At 47.5% G+C, this 21371-nt stretch overlaps 1 protein-coding gene across 6 annotated transcripts in view; it reads left to right on the plus strand.

Moving 5' to 3' along the window:
• Window positions 1–11720, plus strand: part of LOC105494369 (interleukin 15 receptor subunit alpha) — a 34212-nt gene extending 22492 nt beyond the window's left edge. For 3 of the 6 annotated variants that reach the window (XM_011762726.3, XM_071070514.1, XM_071070515.1), the window contains 3 exons: window positions 477–587; window positions 8014–8089; window positions 11273–11720. In XM_011762726.3, the coding sequence (XP_011761028.2) occupies window positions 477–587; window positions 8014–8089; window positions 11273–11384 (299 nt within the window). In that variant the 3' untranslated portion in view covers window positions 11385–11720. The remainder of the gene's footprint in view (window positions 1–476; window positions 588–8013; window positions 8090–11272) is intronic. The other 3 variants (XM_071070516.1, XM_011762731.3, XM_011762729.3) reach the window with 1 other exon arrangement.
• Window positions 11721–21371: the final 9651 nt, after the last annotated feature.

A 21371-nucleotide genomic window follows, 5' to 3' on the forward strand; every position in this document is an offset into this window, starting at 1 on the left:
GTTCATAAATTTTCCTGCTAGAGAATGACTCATATTTTTGTGGTCTCATTTTTACCTGCATCAAACGTCATCTGGGAAAACATCAAGTGACTTTGGACATTTTAGCAGTTAATTGATTAGAATAGTTTAAAAAAACAATCAGACTGGGCAAGGTCGCTCACACCTATAACCCCAGCACTTTGGGAGGCCAAGGCGGGCTGATCACTGGAGGCCAGGAGTCCAAGACCAGCCTGGCTAACATGGTGAAACCCCATCTTTACTAAAAACACAAAAAATTAGCCGGGCATGGTGGCACATGCCTGTAGTCCCAACTACTTGGGAGGCTGAGGTGGGAGAATTGCTGGAACCCAGGAGGCAGAGGTTGCAGTGAGCTGTGGTCACGCCTCTGCACTCTGGCCTGGGCAACAGAACAAGAACCTGTCTCAGAAAAAAAACGAAAAGTAAATCCCATTTCTAACTCAAAAATCCCCTTGCAGGAAGGAAGCAGCACTTGCTACCAGATTTCCAGGCATCCTTCCAGAGAGACTGTACAAATAAACACATAGAGGATAAGGAATGCTGGACAGTTGCTTCATTTCTTCTGTTTGGTACTGTGTTTGTTTCCACTTGCTGGCATACCTTGTAGATCCCCCCATATCAGGACACAAAAACCATCTCATCGTTTTTAACAGTTACAGAATATTCCGTTGTATGGAATTCCCACCATTAATTTAGCCAACCCCCTATCTGGACATGTGATTGCTACATTCTGTGGTTATCTTACAAACAGCCATTAATTGAAAATCCGTAAGTGCAAGAATATCTGTGGGATAAAATCCTACATGTAAAGTTCAGGGGTCATTTTTTCTACATAGATTTTCCAACAACTATTTGATGATAGGCTATAATCTATAATCTGCCTTTTCCAGTTCATGACTTTTATTACATTAAAAAAGCAGCCAGGCACTGTGGCTCACGCCTGTAATCCCAACACTTTGGGAGGCCGAGGTGGGCAGATCACTTGAGGCCAGGAGTTCGAGACCAGCCTGGCCAACACGGTGAAACCCTGTCTCTACTAACAATACAAAAATTAGCAGAGCATGGTGGCGTGTGCCTATAATCCCAGCTCCTCGGGAGGCTGAGGCAAGAGATTGTTTGAACCCAGGAAGCAGAGGTTTAAGTGAGCCGAGATCACACCACTGCACTCCAGCCTAAGAGACAGAGCGAGACTCACACACACACACACACACACACACACACACAAACTTTCTCCCAAATTCTGAAATGTAATGTAATAAACATTAACCAAATGCCTACAATGGACAAAGATAATTCTGCACAAGGAACTGTGGAAATACAGAGACGCCACACACAAAAAAACTTCAGGTGTTTTATGTTGGATCAGCCACCCTGAGATCCAGGAGCACAAGTTATGTGTGGGAGATCTACTCACTGGTTCCTTGAACATCAGTGGATGTTGCTACTTCTGCATGAATAAGCAATCAGTTGAGCCCGTCTTCATAAGAAAGTATTAACAATGCTTTACCACAGTGGTTGCTCAGTAAATTAACTGACGTTTCAATCAACCCATTGATACTACCAATATCATAATTTGCTTTTTAAAATAAGTTATATAAATGATTAGCTCTATGCTTTTGCTCTTTTTAATTCAACAGTAAATGCTACATAGTAGATGCTCAATAAATATCGAATGAGTAAGCAAATGAATGAGTGAATTTGAGGGCTTCAACATTTTAATAAATTTTAAGAAATATGGTTCATAGTTTCATTGTCTTAAATATCTACTGGCTTACTTGGCAGCCCTTTTTTTATTATTTAATTTAATTTTACCTTAAGTTCCAGGACACATGTGCAGGACATGCAGGCTTGTTACATAGGTAAATGTGTGCCATGGTGGTTTGCTGCACCCATCAACCCATCACCTAGGTATTAAACCCCACATGTATTAGCTATTCTTCCTGATGTTCTCCCTCCATCTGCCTCTCCCAACAGGCCCCAGTGTGTGATGTTCCCCTCTCTGTGTCCATGTGTTCTCATTGTTCAACTCCCACTTATGAGTGAAAACACGTGGTGTTTGGTTTTCTGTTCCTGTGTTAGTTTGCAAGGATGATGGCTTCCAGCTCCATCCATGTCCCTGAAAAGGACATGATCTCACACCTTTTTATGGCTGCGTAGTGTTCCGTGGTGTATACGTACCACATTTTCTTTATCTAGTCTATCATTGATGGGCATTTGGGTTGATTCCATGTTGGCAGCCCTTTTTATCAATAACTTTCTACAATTATTCCAATATCTGGTCTCCCATCCCTGATGAAGCTATTCTTGAGGACTCTTGATTGTAAACTAAAAGGCCAGCATGCCACGATGCCAGCACTTAGTATGCCAGGTTTAGTATGGTTTAGTGTGATTTAGTATGCCAGGTGTGAGGACTTACTTCTCAGGATGGCAATATGCCTCTGGGCTTTCATGGCTGAAATGAATTTGCCGCAGTCGATGTGCTCAGCCTTTGACAGGAGCTGCCTCTATGTTTTATCATTCATCCATTCAATGTAAACTGAGTTTCTGTTCTGTGCCAGGAATGGTCCTAAGCTATTATGAAATACAGATCCCTCATTAAAAAGCAAATGTCACTTTAAATTTACTTCAATTTATAGAACTTTAAAAGCTTAACTTGATCAATCAAGTATTTATTGAGTATCTACTGTGAACCCAACACCTGCCACATGCTTAGTGCAATAGAGATAGAAAAGAAACCACTAGGCCAAGCACGGCGGCTCACACCTGTAATCCTAACACTTTGGGAGGCCAAGGCGGGAGGCTTGCATAAGCCCAGGAATTTGAGAGACCAGCTTGGTCAACATAGTGAGACCCTGTCTCTACAAAAAATGAAAATTAAAAAAATTATCCAAGTGTAGTTGTGTATACTTGTGGTCCAAGCTACTTGGGAGGCTGAAGTAAGAGGCTCGCTTGAGCCCAGGAGTTTGAGGATAGAGTGAGCTATGATGGTGCCACTGCACTCCAGTCTGGGCTCCAGAGTGAGATCCTGTCTCAAAAAAAAAAAAAAAAAAAAAGGAAAGAAAAGAAAAGAAAACAAGGAAAGAAAGAAAGAGAGAAAGAGAGAAAGTGAAAGAAAGAAAGAAGAAGAGGAAGAAAGGAAGGAAGAAGGGAGGGAGGAGAAAGAAAGAAAGGAAGAAAGAAGAAGAAAAAGAAGAGAAGGAGGAGGAGGAAAGGAAGGAGGGAGGGAGGGAGGAGAAAGAAAGAAAGAGAAAGAAAAAGAGAGACAGAAAAAGAAAAAGAAAGAAAGAGGAAGGAAGGAAAGAAGGAAGGAAGGAAGGAAGGAAGGAAAGAAAAGAGGGAGGATAGGACCAGATGGCTGCTCAGAGTACTTGAGTTGACGCTCTTCCCTCAAAATCGCCTTCATCCGATGTAGGCACTCAGGAGCTCTGGCCACAGTGACACACGGGTATTAACACCCAGTGATTGGCCTAATTGGTCAGGGTGTTGCTGAGGAACGGCTATTCCCTGCATATGCCCAGAGGATATTTTCATCATCCATGCCAAACACTGGCCCCCGGCTGTCTCAGCTACCTTCTCTGTCCTGGACCCAATCCGTGCACAGGCTGAAGGTGGGGGCTGGTGGGGAGATGTGGTTTTCATGGCCTCCTCTGCAGTAATCACCTTTCCCCTCTCTCCTTCCTCCTCGCTCCTCCTCTGTCTCACCAGATCTCTTTCTCTTCCTTTTCCTCCAATCTACACACCCCCCAGGAAACAATAAAAGGTGGAGGGCTTGGCAGGTAAGCTGTTAATTCACTGCCTTGGTGATTCTGGTTTCCGTGTCTTCACTGGAGTTGCCCGGATGTCACTGAGGGAGAGGCCAAGGGTCTGGCGCTGAGTTCAAGTTGCTTTGTTTTATCCTTGGTTCAGGAGCCCTCTTCTCTCTTGAGTTTCATTCTGCAGATTTTCTTGTCACTTAAATAGAAATGGGGAGGGATCTTCTGAAGGTAGAAGCACAGTTTATGTCATGTTGCCTTTTCCAATAAAACACCCCCTACACCGTCAATGTGCGTCAACTCACTAGCCAACATGAAGACAGAGCTTACTGTCAGGTGCAGCATCTCCACTACGACAGATTTCTTTTTTTAGTCATAATAATGATTCATGTTAAGTCTGAAAACTCAAAACATTTTTCATTAGTTTCTCGTGTTTTCTGTTACTTCTTTTGTAACAATTTTTCTATGCTTTTTTATTTACTTACAAGTTGTTTTGTTTCTGTAATTTTACTATTTATTTTGATTACAGTGTCATTGCAAATATATGAGAAAAAAACAAACTTTTTTTAAAAAAAGAAATAAAGATTATCTCGAATCCCACCATTGTATATATTCCTCAAGACTTTTCTGTGCATATGGACATGCAAATGGCTGGTTGGAGATTATTGTAGGTGTTTTTTGTTTGTTTGGTTGGTTGGTTGGTTGGTTTTTTTTTTTTGAGACAGAGTCTCTCTCTGTTACCCAGGCTGGAGTGCAATGACTCTCACTGCAACCTCCGCTTCCCGGGTTCAAGCGATTCTCCTGCCTCAGTCCCTCAACTAGCTGGGATTACAGGCGCCCATCACCACGCCCGGCTAATTTTTGTATTTTTAGAAGAGACAGGGTTTCATCATGTTGGCCAGGCTAGTCTCAAACTCCTGACCTCAGGTGATCTGCCCACCTCAGCCTCCCAAAGTGCTAGGATTACAAGTGTGAACCACTGCACTCAGCCTATTGTGGTTGTATTTTGTGTTTGTTTGTTTGGTTTGTTTGTTTTTTGAGACAGACTGTTGCTTTGTCACCCAGGCTGGAGTGCAGTGTGCGATCTCGGCTCCCTGCAACCTCCACCACCCGGGTCCAAGGAATTCACCTGTCTCAGCCTCCCAAGTAGCTGAGACTACAGGCGCACGCCACCATGCCCTGCTAATTTTTGTATTTTTAGCAGAGACGGGGTTTCACCATATTGGTCAGGCTGGTCTGGAACTCCTGACCTCAAGTGATTCACCTGCCTCAGCCTCCCAAAGTGCTGGGATTATAGGCGTGAGCCACTGAGCCCAGCCTGCAGGTTCATTTTTATCTCAATATGTTTTTAACTTAAGATATTGCAGACATCTTTCCATGTTAATAAATGCAGATCTATTTTATAATTTTTAATAGTTGAATAGTATTCCATCATATGGGCATACCACATTTTATTTAACTAATTGTCTGTCGATAAGAGATTCAGATTAGCGTCTTGAAAATTATTTTAGGCCAGGCATGGTGGCTCACACCCGTAATCCCAGCACTTTGGGAGGCCGAGGGGGGCGGATCACTTGAAGTCAGCAGTTTGAGACCAGCCTGGCCGATGTGGTGAAACCTCTTCTCTACTAAAAATACAAAAATTAGCTGGGCTTGGTGGTGAGTGCCTGTAATCGCAGCTACTCGGGAGACTGAGGCAGGAAAATCACTTGAACCTGGAAGGCGGAGGTTGAAGTGAGCCAAGATCATGCCGTTGCACTCTAGCTTGGGTGACAGAGCAAGACTCCATCTCAAAAAAAAAAAAAAAGAAAATTAGTTTAAACAATACTTGAGTGAATACCCCTGTATTTGTCTATTCCCTAAGAGTAAATTCTAGTTGAACTAGAGAGTCAAAGAGTGTGCGCTTCTCAACTGCCCTTGGGAAAGATGGCACGAGTTTACACTCCCAGCCACAGGGCTCTGAGTGTCCCTACACCCTTATACTCAGATGTTTTGCAGTAGAGTTGTATTGGAAGGCCAAGCCCTGGGAGGTTTATTTTGGTATATGGACATGGCCTGGAGGTCATGCAGCAAAGGCCCTCAAAGCCCCCAGGGTCCATGAGACGTGCGACCCATGGTCTTCAGTGAGCGGCAACCACTGCTCCAGATCTCAGTGTCATCGTCTTGCATGCAGAGCACTGGGTGATGTTTTTTCAGGGAAATTCACAATAGTCAGGATCATTGGTCAAACCTGCAAGTGCATTTTGTTTGTTTTTGTTTTTGTCTTTAGAGACAGGGTCTTGCTGTCGCCCAGGCTGGAGTACAGTGGCGTGATCACAGCTTACTGCAGCGCCAGACCCCTGGGCTCAAACAATTCTCCCACCTTAGTCTCCCAGATAGCTTGGACTACAGGTGTGTGCCATCATGCCCAGCTAATTTTTTGTAGAGATGGGGGTCTTGATATGTTGCCTAGGCTGGTCTTGAACTCCTGGCCTCAAGCGTTCCTCTCCACTAAGCCTCCCAAAGCACTGGGGTTACAGGAATGAGCCACTGCACCAGGCCTGCAAGTGTTTTTAACAATAGTTCTGTTCCCCTGACCTCCGACTAAGCCCCTAGCTCACACAGAAAGACCCCCTTCTTCCTATGCTATCTGATAAACTTCAGGTGACACCTGTCAGTGCCCCAAGCTGTTCATTTCAACTCATTCAAAATGGTCCCAAATCCTAACCTCCTCCTATATATAACATCTCTCAAAAGACCTCTTCTTTCTCCTTACTGCTCTTTCTCTGCCATCAAAAGCTGTAGGTGGCCAGGATCCATGGCTCACGCCTGTAATCCCAGCGCTTTGGGAGGCCAAGGTGGGCCTGAGATCAGGAGTTCAAGACCAGCCTGGCCAACATAGCAAAACCCCGTCTCTACCAAAAATACAAAAATTAGCCAGGTGTGGTGGAAGGTGCCTGAAATCCCAGCTACTTGGGAGGCTGAGGCAGGAGAATCATTTAAACCTGGGAGGGAGAGGTTGCAGTGAGCAAACATCGAACCACTGCACTCCAGTCTGGGCAACACAGCGAGACTCCGTCTCAAAAAAAAAAAAAAAGAAAGAAAGAAAGAAAAAGAAAAAAAGAAAGAAAAGAAAAAGTTGGCTGGGCACAGTGGTTCACGCCTGTAATCCCAACACTTTGGGAGGCTGAGGCAGATGGATCACGAGGTCAGGAGTTCAAGACCAGCCTGCCCAACATAGTGAAACCCCGTCTCTACTAAAAATACAAAAATTATCCAGGCATAGTGGCACGTGCCTGTGGTCCCAGCTACTCAGGAGGCTGAGGCAGGAGAATCGCTTGAACCTGGAGCTGGAGGTTGCAGTGAGCCGAGATCACACCACTGTACTCCAGCTTGGGCAACAGAGGGACACTTCGTCTCAAAAAATAAAAAATAAAAAAATAAAACAAAGTTGTAGGTAGACTGGATGCAGTGGCTCACCTGCATAATCCCAGCACTTTGGAAGGCTGAGGCAGGTGGTTCAGTTGAGGTCAGGCATTTGAGATCAGCCTGGCCAACGTGGTGAAACCCCGTCTCTACTGAAAATACAAAAAATTAGCCAGGCGTAGCGGTGTGTGCCCAGAATCCCAGCTACTCAGGAGGCTGAGGCAGGAGAACCACTTGAGTCCAGGAGGCAGAGGTTGCAATGAGCCGAGATAGTGCCTCTGCACTCCAGCCTGGGTGACAGAGGGAAACCCTGTCTCAAAAAAAAGAAAAGAAAAAAATGGCAAGTGAGAAAAAAATGAAATTGGAAGGAAAATGGCACTGGGTGCTATTGTTTCTAAACCTGTGAGTTGAAGAAAAGGGGGCGTTGTACTGGGGACTGCAGAGGCGGGGTGTCCCTGTCTGCTTTCTCAACCCTGGCTTTAGCAGCAAGAGCACTCTCTCCTCATCCCACTCCTGGCTTTGCCCTTGAGGCTCTTACTGCTGCCTCCTGACTTGCCCCGTCCCTGCCCTGTCAGCCCAGGCACTCTGCCTGAGAAGGACAAAGATGAGGAGCAGAGGTGTGGGACGACAGGGAGCTGGCACCCTCAGCAGGAAAGAGAATGTGTTTTTACCTAGACATAGAATAGAGGGAATTGCATGGACCTTAAGAAATGTCCATAGCAGCAGGCTTGTTGGGAGGCCCTTGGATCCCTCTGTAAGAACGTCCATGGTAAAGAATTTGCAATTCATAGCAATGAATATGCTCCTGGGTGTCTCAGCGTGGTCTCCTCTCTTTCAGTGGCTATCTCCACATCCACCGTCCTGCTGTGTGGACTGAGCGCTGTGTCTCTCCTGGCATGCTACATCAAGTCAAGGTGAGTTGCATGGCTACTCCCTCTGCAAGAGGAAGTATTCCCTCACGAGAAAAGAGCTGCACCTGGCCAGGCGCGGTGGCTCACGCCTGGAATCCCAGCACTTTGGGAGGCTGAGGCGGGTGGATCACTTGAGGTCAGGAGTTTGAGACCAGCCTTTCTAATATGGTGAAACCTTGTCTCTACTAAAAATACAAAAATTAGCTAAGCGTGGTGGTGCACACCTGTAATCCCAGCTACTTGGGAGGCTGAGGCAGGAGAATTGCTTGAACCTGGGAGGCAGAGGTTGCAGTGAGCCAAGATGGCGCCACTGCACTCCAGCCTGGGCAACAGAGCAAGCCTTTGTTTCAAAAAAAAGAAAAAGAAAAGAGCCGCACCATAGTGATTCCAGAATGCCCCCTCCCAAGAAGGACCCCTTTCCTGGCCATTGGCTACCACACACCCCTTCTGTAGGGGCCAACGAGCGCCAGAGCTGAGGAGCAGTGAGCCAGCCCCAAGCCCAAGTGCCCGCTACCCCTGCCCACGGTAGAAATGGGGCGGCCAGAGAAAGTGCACCGGGTGGCCAACGCATGCAGTCCTATCCATTCTTCTTGTGATATCCCCGTGAATATATTCTTGCAGGTCCTCATTGAATAGGGGTATGCCTTCTTACAAATATATTCATTCATGTTAGCCTTAATTTTGTATTCCTGATCATTGAAATTCTACATCTTAGCATTTCTGGCAAAAATGTTTCTGCCACTTGCTGACTTCTTAAATTTTTCTCATTTTTCTAATCTTTAGGCAGTGTTATTATTATTTGATTAAATCCTCAAATGGCATTCTGGCCTTAATTTTGTGCTTCTATCAATTACTAACCAGTATTCCAGCATTCCATACTGATATAGATTTCAGATTTGTCCAAACTAAACTTTTAGTTACTATTAATAGTTATAAAACGTTCTTTTCTAAATGTGATATCAATATAAAAATTATGTGACCCTTTGAGCCTAATTTTGACAAAATGAACATTCCATGAAATGCTACCATAAAGTCAAAATGAAAACCAGTATCTAAAACTTCACATAAATCTTCAAAAGCTGTGAATACCATCCCAACCAATAAAAAATGCCATCAACCTCATAGACAGTTGAGAAATTAACAAACATTGATGTTACTCAAAAATTTCTCCAAAGAATTCAAAAAATGAAAAATGTTGACAAAACAGAAAATGACTTTTAAAAAAATTTTCAAAATATCATTATTAATAACTACAGAATTTCCATATAAAATGCTGAATTTGGAATTTTATATATATATATATATATATATATATATATTTTTTTTTTTTTTTTTTTTTTTTTTTTTTTGAGACGGAGTCTCGCTGTGTCTCCCAGGCTGGAGTGCAGTGGCGCGATCTCGGCTCACTGCAAGCTCCGCCCCCTGGGTTCACGCCATTCTCCTGACTCTGCCTCCCAAGTAGCTGGGACTACAGGCGCCCGCTACCACGCCCGGCTAATTTTTTGTGTGTGTATTTTTAGTAGAGACGGGGTTTCACCGTGTTAGCCAGGATAGTCTCGATCTTCTGACCTCGTGATCCACCTGCCTCGGCCTCCCAAAGTGCTGGGATTACAGGCTTGAGCCACCGCGCCTGGCCTGGAATTATATTTTTAACAGGTTATAATGAATACATATATTCACTGAATATATGTTTAAATGTATATACCACCTTTTTATGAAAATTACATTAAAATATATTCTTAAAAAGGATTTGTAAATTTGGTATATACAGCCAATAAGTATGTTCATAAGAGGAAAACAGCAATATTTACTGGCTATATGAAAGATATTTCAGTTGGGCATGGTGGCTTATGCCTGTAATCCCAGCACTTTGGGAGGCTGAGGTGGAAGGATTACTTGAGCCCAGAGGTTTGAGACCAGCCTGGACAACATAGTGAAACCCGATCCCCACACAAAAAAAAATTTTTTCATTTTTAAAAAGCTCAAAAAGTGAAATAAATATATCTTTAGGAAGAATTGGCATGGTCAGGCATAGTGGCTCACACCTGTAATCCTAGCACTTTGGGAGGCTGAAGTGGATGGATCGCTTTTTTTTGCGACCAGCCTGGCCAACATGGTGAAACCTGATCTTGACAAAAAATACAAAAAGTTAGCTGGGCGTGGTTGTCTGCAGAGGTTGCAGCAAGTCGGCATCACACCACTGCACTCCAGCCTGGGAGACAGAGCGAGACCCTGTCTCAGGAAAAAAAAAAAAAAAAAAGAAGGAAAAGAAGAATTGATAAATTTGATAAATTACTTGGTCATTTGGTGAACTGATGCTTTCCATAAACTTGTTTTTTGCAAATGGGTTATTAGATTTGCCATTTGACAAATTGGCTGTTAGCAAATTATTTTCAGTGAATGCACCCGCATCCTGCCTTATTTTAGCTCTCACTCCAGGCAGCTCACACTGCTCACCTTAAAATGGCCTAAAGAGCTGCTGCTCCTCCGGAGGGACGTTTCACCTGCCCCGGGAGAAGGTGCCAGCCAGATGCCCAGGGCGTCGGCACCCAGTGTCCTGCCTCCCCTGTGCTTGTCATTCAGGAGCTGATTGACTTGTGTATTTCTGTATTTATTTCACACATACTAAGTGCTAAGAACTGTTTTTAAAAGCTTCATGAATATTAAATCACTTTTTTCAGGATGATCAAGTCTGGTTTGGCCAGGCTCCCAGTCACTCTCTCCTTTTCTTATTCCTGCCATTTGAACGGCTTTTTGGCAGAGGACTGGCAAAGCGTGGGGTGAGCGCGGGGTGGCGTGAGTTGCTCCAACAACATTTGGTGGATCTTTGGTGGATGGGGAGGTTGGAAATACCTAGAGAGGATTTATTATTCTCATCATATTGCCCTGGTTGGTCTTGAACTCCTGGGCTCAAGCGATCCTCCCACCTCAACCTCCTAAAGTGCTGGGATTACAGGCATGTGCCACCACAACTGGCCGCTAGATAGGATTTAGTACTCTCTGTAGAGGTAGGCATTCTAGGTTCTCTCCATCTCTGAGGACTAAGTGCTCTCTGTCTGACTCCTGCGGCAGGGCCTCTGTCTGCTCCTGCCATCCCCACAGTGCTGGACATGCTCAGTGGGAAGCGTGTTGATTTGAGGCCAACCCCCTCCTCTTTTCAAAACCTATGAACCACCTGCTTTGCAGGCAAACTGCCCCGCCGGCCAGCATTGAAATGGAAGCCATGGAGGCTCTGCCGGTGACTGGGGAGACCAGCAGCAGAGATGAAGACTTGGAAAACTGCTCTCACGACCTCTGAAACTCGGGGAAACCAGCCCAGCTACGTCCGGAGTGAAGGAGCCTATCTGCTTTAGCTAAAGATGACTGAGAAGAGGTGCAAGGAGGTGGGCTCCAGGAGCAAGCCCACCAGGCCTCTCAGACGTCCCAGCAGGATCTCACGGACTGCGGGGTCGGCGCTTCCTGCACGGGGAAGCAGGTTCTCCGCATTCCCATGGGCACCACCTGCCTGCCTCGGATCCAGGACCCAGCTTCCCAGGAGAGACCAAAGGCTTCTGGGCAAGGGTTTTATTTTATTACAGTGTGAGCTGCCTGGAATACTTGTGGTAATGAAATAAAACCCCTGCCCCGAACCTTCCGTCCCTCATCCTGACTTGCAGTTCACAGAGAAAAGTGACAAACCTGAAGCTCTCTGTCAACTACAAGGCTCCTCCTGGCGTGGGAGGTGTCTCCAGGGAAGACACCAGCGTTGGGGCTTCTAACCACCCTGTCTCCAGCTGCTCTGCACACACAGACAGGGACCCGGGAAAGGTGGGAGAGATGCTGAGCCAAGCGAATCCTCTCCATCAAAGGATTCGCAAAGAAGAAACCTCAACTCAGTGCCATTTTACATATATATGTGTTTATATTTATACTTCCTTGTCTATTATAGCTACACATTATATATGATTTGTATTTTGACATTGTACCTTGTATAAACAAAATAAAACGTCTATTTTCAATATTTTTAAAATGCACTAAAAGAACCACCAAGGAGAAATGTTCCACACAAAGGAGGAGAAAGAGTAGGAAGGCAGAGTCCGAGGTGACTGAGTTCAGGTGTTCTTTCCAGAAGGAGAAAAAGCCTTGCCTAAAGCTGGCTCCGGTCACAGTTTTGGGGAATTTCCCACAATTCCATGTGAGGAGAAGCAGCATTATCTAATCCACACGGTGGCAAGTCCGGGCTCAGCTCAGCAACGGTTTACACATCGTCTCTTCCCTTCTTCTCTTACTTTCTTTGCTGTTTTTGATGTTTATTTCTAAAATCATGGGCCTAATCCCACCGCCTCATTTTATAGATGAGAAAATTGAGGACTGGAGAAGTTGTTCTGCCCGCAGCCACGAAGCTCGGTTAATGCTAGAGCTGGATCAGAGCAGGAGCTGGGACACTGGGCCCAGTGACTCACACCTGTGATCCCAGCACTCTGGGAGGCCGAGGCAGGAGGATTGACTGAGCCCAGGAGTTCAAGAACAGCCTGGGCAACATAGTGAGACCCCATCTCTACAAAAAATTTTTTTTCTTGAAACAGTCTTGCTCTGTCACCCAGGCTGGGGTGCAATGGCGAGATCTCAGCTCACTGCTGCCTCCACCTCCCAGGTTCAAGCAATTCTCCTACCTCAGCCTCCCAAGTAGCTGGAACCACAGGCATGTGCCACCACACCCTGCTAATATTTATATGTTTTTAGTAGAGACAGCGTTTTGCTATGTTAGCCAGACTGGTCTCAAACTCCTGATCTCAAGTGATTCACTCACCTCAGCCTCCCAAAGTACTGGGATTACAGGTGTGAGTCATGGAGCCCAGGCAAAAGTAATAGGGAGTGTAGGTGGGGTAGGAGGAGAGCAGTCCTGGCTGAAAACCAGCCACTAACTACCCCTTGTACAGCCAGGGGGAGGAGGGAGCCACTGTGGGCATTTGGGGGATGGGGCATGGGCATAGTGCCCAATCAGATATTCTCAAAGTGCCATTTTTCACTGACTTCTTTTTTGTGGGGGAGGGGACAGAGTCTCACTGTGTCGCCCAGGCTGGAGTGCAGCGGTGCAATCTTGGCTCACTGCAATCTCCACCGCAAGCAATTCTCATGCCTCAGCCTCTGGAGTAGCTGGGACTACAGGTGCACACCACCATGCCTGGCTAGTTTTTGTATTTTTAGTAGAGCCGGGGTTTCACCATGATGGCCAGGCTGGTCTCAAACTTGTGAGTCCAAGCAGTCTGCCTGCCTCGGCCTCCAAAAGTGCTGGGATTACAGGCGTGAGCCAACACACCTGACCTTCAGTCCCCATGTCTTCAGCTGCCACAAATCTAAATGATTCACATCTCCCACTCTTCCCTCATTCCCTGCCCTACACGTTTGCCTTGAAGAAAATGGATTGCTCTTCGCCTTTTATATTTTGCCTTGATTTTCCTTGATCAAGAAATAAGACTTTTTTTTTTTTTGAGACAGAGTCTTGCTCTGCTGTCCAGGCTGGAGTGCAATGGTGCAATCCAATCTCAGCTTACTGCAACCTCCACCTCCTGGGTTCAAGTGATCCTCCTGCCTCAGCCTCCCAAGTAACTGCGATTACAAGCGTGCACCACCACACCTGGCTAATTTTTGTATTTTTGGCAGAGACAGCATTTCACCATGTTGACCAGGCTGGTCTCGAACACAGGTGATCCACCCGCCTTGGACTCCCAAAGTGCTGGGATTACAGGCTTGAGTCACCGCAGCTGGCCAAGAAATAAGACTCTTAACTTTCCCCTTTTCATTTTTTTTTTTTTAACCATTTACAACGTTCTTTATTCCCTTGTATAGATGCAGACTTCCATTTTCTTCCTGCCTGTCTAACTTTTTAACATATATCTTGTGGTGTGACTTTCCCTGTTTAAACCCTTCTCCAGACATTAGGAAGTGGGAGAGCAGGGACCAAAAGACACAGGGAAAGACCCCCGTTTCTGACTTTCCACCCCTGTCGTCCACAAGGACCTCTTCCTCTTGGCTGAGGCTGCCCCCTGCTGGCTCGGAATTGCACAGCGCAGAGCGGAGTCCCGAGTACTGCGGGTTTGCCTCACCACGGGGCTGTGCTCCTTTGAGGCAGGACCAGCCCGACACAAATCACAGCCTCCCCCACACCTCACACTGCCGGGCACTAATCTAAACTCAATGTGTGCATATTTTAGGGAATATTAGGCACTATATTACCCGGGGTTTAGTTGACACTTTACTCCCCTCAGTGACTGTAAATCCACCCATTCTAATGGCACTGTTCTTAGCTATTCAGGATGAAACACCCACTCCTCTCCTGAAACCTTCCGTCCCTCATCCTGACTCGCAGTTCACAGAGGAAAGTGCCATACCCAAGGCCCTCTGTCAATTACAAGGCTAAAATGCACTAAAAGAATCACCAAGGATGGCAGGGCACAGTGGCTCATGCCTGTAATCCCAGCACTTTGGGAGGCCAAGGCGGGTGGATCACCTGAGGTCAGGAGTTTGAGACCAGTCTGGCCAACATGGTGAAACCCCGTCTCCACTAAAAACACAAAAATTAGCCGGCCATGGTGGTGGGCGCCTGTAATCCCAGCTACTTGGGAGGCTGAGGCAGGAGAATCACTTGAACCCTGGGGGTGGAGGTTGCAGTGAGCCGAGATCACACCCCTGCACTCCAGTCTGGGCGACAGAGTGAGACTCCAATTCAACAACAACAACAAAAAACACCAAGGAGAAATGTTCCACACAAAGGAGGAGAAAGAATGGGAATGCAGAATTCCACTGGGGCTCCTCTATCCTGTTGGGGTGCCTTATCATGCACTGACACAGAGGGGCTGACCTCCCCTCTCCCTGCTCCCGCCGCACGTGGGCACCTGGCCTGGGCGTGGCCTCCAGGCCCTCTCAGCTAGACTACAAAGCTGTTGAATACAGAGAATGAAGAGCACAGTGCTCACAGGGCAGTGCCCAGCAGTGGCCTCAGAAGCACTGACCGGCTGCTGGGCCTCCTGTTCCTGGGCTCTCCAGGCGACTTTGGGTCCTAACCATTTTCCAAACCTAAGCCTCCCATTTCCCGGGACTCTATGAGCCCCTCGTATCTTTCCAATACGTTTCTTTTTTCTTTGTAACAGATTCGGTTTTCATTACTTGTCACTGAAAAGTTCCTAGCTGATATGAAATTCGGTACCAGGAGTGGGTATTGCAAATTATGGAGAAGAGGGGAGATAAGGAACGTCTGCGGTTGGTTATCTGCCTTAGAGAGGAGAGAAAAGAGCAAATGTTCTGATGATATGCAGAGACAGGGACGGAGCAGCCCAGGAAGTTCGGTAATTAGTTCGCCAAGAGGTGCCTGGGTTGTCATGCCCGCTGCAAGCCCGGCTCTTGGAGACTGTTGCTTCCATCCTGAGATCGTATGGCTACGAGAAATCTGAGGCCATAGGCGGGTGACTGCTTTTAATGGCGCTGAAAAACTTAGAGAATTAGAAGTTCAAATCTCTAAAGTCTGAATTCAAGCCACAGACTGAAACCTAAAGACTTCCTAGAACAACACGGAATTTCATCCCTTACAGATGCAAGGCCAGGATGTCTGAAAACCCGTCTTAAGAGTCTGAGCCTTTCGCTGGGTGCGGTGGTTCATGCCTGTAATCCCAACACTGTGGGAGGCCAAGGCAGGTGGATCGCTTGAGTCCAGGAGTTCAAGACCAGCCCAAACGACATGGTGAAAAACCCTGTCTCTACAAAAAACACGAAAACTATCCAGGTGTGGTGGCAGATGCCTGTAGTCCCAGCTACTCAAGAGGCTGAGGTGGGAGAATTGCTTGAGCCCAGGAGGTAGCAGTGAGCCGAGATCATGCCATATAGCACTCCAGCCCGGACAACAGAGGATACACTGTCTCAAAAAAAAAAAAAAAAAAAAAAAAAAAGAGTCTAAGCTGTCAAGTTGAAGAACATTAGCTGAATCCATGGCCCCAGCATGTTTCCTAGCTGGAAGGGAGAGCACTGATTGGAGAAGGGTGAGGTTCCTGTACTGGATTAAAAACGTAGGGGGACATTGGGAGGACTGATAGGATCCCCCAACCTCCCTTGCCCTCAGAAGCAGCCCTCTGTTCTGCCTCTGAGTGCTGCAACATTTCCTCCTGCTCGGGGGGTCATCTTGCAAAAGGAAGTCTGTTCTGCTGACGATTTTCTCCCCCTGCCCCTTCCGCATGGGGAGGAAACTTTGCTGAGAATCCCAATTAGACCCTCAGGATCCCAGGATTCAGCCCGTTCAGTGGGAACAACAGCTCCCAAGGCTGGGCTGGGCCCTGCTGCAAGCACCTCCACCCCCACGTCCCACCTGCGGCCTCCTCACAGGCCAAGCCCATAGCCAACGCCCAATGCCCCTGTCCTTCCTTCACAGTCTCCTACAGCCAACTCACCTTCCAGAACCAGATCAAGTTTACCTTCTCCAGGAGCCTCTGTTTTTTCAGTTTTGGGTTTTGTTTTGTTTTGTTTTTTGAGACAGAGTCTCACTCTGTTGCCCAGGCTGGAGTGCAGTGGCACGATCTTGGCTAACTGCACCCTCTGTCTCCCGAGTTCAAGCAATTCTCCTGCCTCAGCTTCCTGAGTAGCTGGGACTACAGGTGCGTGCCACCACGCCCGTCTAATTTTTGCATTTTTAGTAGAGACAGGGCTTCACCATGTTGTCCAGGCTGATCTCAAACTCCTGATCTCAAGTGATCCACCCATCTTGGCCTCCCAAAGTGCTGGGATTACAGGCGTGAGCCACCGTACCCAGCCCCAGAGCCTCTGCCAATGACTCAATTATACAAAATCATTTGCCTCTGAGCCTTCATAACACTTATTATCTGCTCTATGCATGTGGCATCTGCAAAATACTGTCTTTGTGCAGTGGAAAGAGGATAGAACTTAAAAGCCTGAGTGTCGAACATCCATTCTACCCTTTGCTGGCCCTGTCACTTGGAGGCACTACGTGCACTGACATTGCCTCGTCTTCGCAGTGGGGATGACGGCACATGCACTCCCTTCCCAGAGGCGTGAGGGTTACAGGAGACCCTGGCGTCAGTCTCTCCCCTCACTAGCCACTAGAGATCCTGACAGTGAAGCCTGGTACTAATCCTCAAGAAGCTCACAGCCTGGTCAAAAAGAGAAGCATACCAGAACAAACATGAAGCAAAACCTTATGCCACAAGCTAGTAGATAATCACAAGCACACACACTAATGGGACACGAGCCCCATAAAGGCAGAGATGGCTCCAAGGCCTGGAGGCTTGAGGAATGCAGGACGTGAGCTGGAAGGATGGGTGGAATTTCAATAAATGGGCAGGGAGCATTCTAAATAGGGGAGGGATGGAGACAAAAACACAAACAGGAAATTGAGCGACATGTTCAGGAAAGACAGAGCATGGCCGCTGGGCAGCCAGGTCAACCGGCGGCAAGGCAGGGGTTGGCCAGGGAAGCACCGCGCCGCCCCTGCACACCCTGCATCCTCGGGTCCTGGGAGGGCTGCTCAGTAACTGGAAGGAAAATGAAACTGAAAAAGAGCAAGGGTCCCGTAGGGCCGTCAGCCCCAAGTCTCCGCTCGGCAAAACCGCTCCCTCCTGGTGGACGCCCTCACCGTGAAGGTCAGTGCTTCTCTTTCCAAAGCTGTGTCTTCATTCCTCTGGGCAGAGAGCCAAGAGTCCTAGTTACAGAAGTGTGTAACTGGGTGCCATGGCTCACCTGCAGTCCCAGCTACTCAGGAGTCTGAGGTGGGAGGATCGCTTGAGCCCAGGAGCGTGAGGCTGCAGTGAGCAGTGATTGTGTGACTGCACTCCAGCCTGGGCGACAGACTGGGATTCTTGTCTCCAAAATAATTTTAAAATGGGGTGTAATCTTCTTGGAGTCAATGCCACCCAGAGGGTACTCAAACTGCTGCCAGCCTTCCTGGGCTGCAGGGGCTGCGGGTATTTTCCAAGTGTTCCGGGAAGGCTTGGTGGCTCCAGAGGTGCCTGAGGGGCCAGCACAGGTGGGGAGCGGAGAAGGAACTCTGGGTGCCCATCCCCATCCTGAGTGATCACAGCAGCTGCATTTGTTAACTGGAAGTAAAATTAGGCCTAAAGAATTCTATGGCTAAGAACATCTGAAAGCCTTCCATGCTATTAAATATTTATTTTATTGTTCATCCTGGACTCCATAGGCAGATGCTTTAAAAAAAGAAAAAAAAAAGTGATCTTTTGGAAGAATTCTAACTCCAACTCTTCACATAGCTATGGGTTTGAGATTGAACTTGAGTTTTCATCCAAGCTCTGCTCTGTGATACTGAGCACAGAGGGCCCAGCCCAGTGACTCTTCGGAGCCTGTTTCTTCATCTGCACAAGGCAGCTGTCATCTGCCTCCCAGGTTTGCTGTGAGGACTGAAGGAATTCACATACACAAAGATCCGATAGCATCTACCTTCAGGAGGCTCCTAATAAACATTGACTTCACTTCCTAAATGAGATCTATTTACTTACAGGGTAATCAGCACCTGCCCCTTCCTTCTCGAATACATTCCCACTTTTTTAGGATTTATTCTTTCATCCAGCCGTATGCATCATGGAAAGCTGACCTCATCCCAAGCTCCAGGACATAAAACCCTGATGATTTGAAGCCATTCTTCCTTACGATGATTGGCTTAGGAGTGGGCAGGTCGCCCAGTTCTGACCAACAATATGTGAGTCAGCTGGAGAAGCCTGTGGGAAAGGCTTTCTTGCTCCCGTTCCCAGACAAAACCAGGTCCAGCTGCTTGTTCTCATGGTCCAACAACAAGCTGCAGGCAGAGTGGGGAAGAAGGGAGTTGATTTCTGTAGCCAGTTACAGGGAGAAGGTCAGAGTAACTCACCATACTAATTTAAAGTTGTAAGGTTTTTTTTTTCAGTGCTTATATACATTTAAACCATATACCTTTGTGCAGGAGTACACCTCCAAGCTGAGGTATATTCCTCTGTTTAATCTGTCACTAGGGTCTGGGGTCTGGAAAATTACTTCAGAGCCTTGGAATGATTACTTCATTTTTTTCTTACTTGTTTTAGAGACAGGGTCTCACTATGTTGCCCAGGCTGGTCTTTGAACTCCTGGACTCAAGCAATCCTCCTCCCTCAGCCTCCCAAAGTGCTGGGATTGTGGCCGTGAGTCGCTGCTCCTGGCCCAATTACTTCATTTAAAGTGGATCCTGGTACAAGGTGTACAAGAACGCCTCCATTATTTTAATTAAACTCTAAGGTTTGGGAGAAAGCCCAGGCGGGGTCTTAATGGACTTGTTTTTACACTCTAGCCTTTGTCCTAAGGCACCAGTTTCTCCAATTTTCCATGTTTAACTTGTATATTCCTCAGAGTTATAATAAGGTCTTCCTTCCAAGGGCTGCAGGTGGCTGGCCAGGAGAAGCCTGCCCAGCGACACTGCCCAGCGACGCTGAGGCACCAAACATGAGCAGAGGAGGAAGGAACGCCTGGGAGCAGCTGAGCTGAGCCCCTGCCACCAGCCTCCTCCGCACGCCCGCGGAATCAGCACTTTCTGTTTCCCGCCCCGCCCCTGAGAGTCTTGCTCTGGGGCCACTCACAGCCAATTAAGTGGGGTTGTTGTAAGAGAGTCTAAAATACATGGAGCTGGCCGAGGACGTGGGGCCGACCCCATTGTGTGTGTGTGAGGCCATGATTAAAGTGTTACCTGTCACCAGGTGTTGCCAATTCATGGGGAAGCTCTCTCCATGTGACCTCCAAGCTACTTACTTTTTATTTTATTGTTCATCCTGGACTCCAAAGGCTGATGCTATTTTTTTTTTAATGTGTCCTTTGGAAGAGTTTTAACTACAACTCTTCACTAGTGGTAGTGGAAATACCGTGGGTATTAAAAACTAAAGCATTTCCTAATCTGTGGGGTCCAGATTAGGAAGACATGTATTAGGAAAATGATTACTTAAAAAACAAAAAAAAATTCAGGCAGGGCACAATGGCTCACGCCTGTAATCCCAGCACTTTGGGAGGTTGAGGCAGGTGGATCACCTGAGGTCAGGAGTTCAAGACCAGCCTGGCCAACATGGTGAAACCTCATCTCTACCAAAAATACAAAAATTAGCCGGGTGTGGGGGCACATGGTTGTAATTCCAGCTACTCGGGAGGCTGAGACAGGAGAATCGCTTGAACCCAGGAGGCGGAGGTTGCAGTGAGCGGAGATCTCGCCACTGCACTGCAGGCTGGGTGACAGAGTGAGGCTCCATCTCAAAAAAAAAAAAAAAAAAATCAATCAGAACCACTGAATTGTACATTTAAAAAAGGAAGAAGAGAAAAATTCAGGATGTCAGCACTGTGCTGGCCGCTTCCTGGGGCCCTCAGTGAGTTCCTTTAAAAGACGGGCGTAGGGTGACAGAGGCCAGCCTGGAAGTGGACAGGAAACCCCAGCCTTTCCGCTGTGGTCCAACTTGGACTGACGCCCTCATGGCAGCCAGAGAGCCCTGCAGGGTTGAGGCAGGAGTGTGGCCGGGGTGAGTCTTCATTGTAAGACTGCAGGTCCCTCTACATGAGAGCGAGTTGGGCCGGGGCAGAGGCACATGGCAACATACACAACTGGTCCAGGAGGCAGAACGGTGGAGGGTCGCGGGCGGGTGGGTGGTGCGTTCTGAAGGTTGCGTGAAGAGAGCTTCCCAGTGAACTGGCATGAAGAAAAGTATCAGCCAGATGATGGTGCCGTTTCCGGAGGCGGGGAAGGGTGCATGGAGGAGCCAGCAGAGCTCGGAAGGAAGTCAGGGCCTGTGTCTGGGACATGGCAGGGCTGAGATGTCACGAAGACAGCAAATGGAGTGATCGATTGGCGACCTTGGCGTTTGAGCGGGAAGCCCCCGTCCCTCCATCTAACTTACCTCTCAGGCCAGGCCGCTAGGGATAAAACACACACAGGTCCCCGGTAAGGAGGAACACAGGGGACGACACCCCCTGGGCCCTCTTGGAGAACCTGTCCTTAAGTAGGCTGGGCAGAGGCAGAGCCCCTGCTGGCTAAGGGACCCCTGCCCCCACACCAACCCAGCTGTGCAGAGGTGCCTTGGTGAGGGGTGTGTGTAGCACCATCTTCATGTCTGGGCAAGGAGCTGGAGGAACCCTGCCTGCCTCGGTTCAGACGTCTCTACCGCTCCCACTCACTGCAAATCTAGAGTGATCAGCTTCCAGGCTCTCAGTGTACCCCACATTGCTAAAGTCAGGGGTTCAGGGTGACTAGGAAGGACTGAAGGGCTGGGGTCAGACTTGAAGATACATGTTAAATTGCTAATAGTCT

The sequence above is a fragment of the Macaca nemestrina genome, chromosome 9 (assembly GCF_043159975.1).
Source record: "Macaca nemestrina isolate mMacNem1 chromosome 9, mMacNem.hap1, whole genome shotgun sequence".
NCBI lineage: Eukaryota > Metazoa > Chordata > Mammalia > Primates > Cercopithecidae > Macaca > Macaca nemestrina.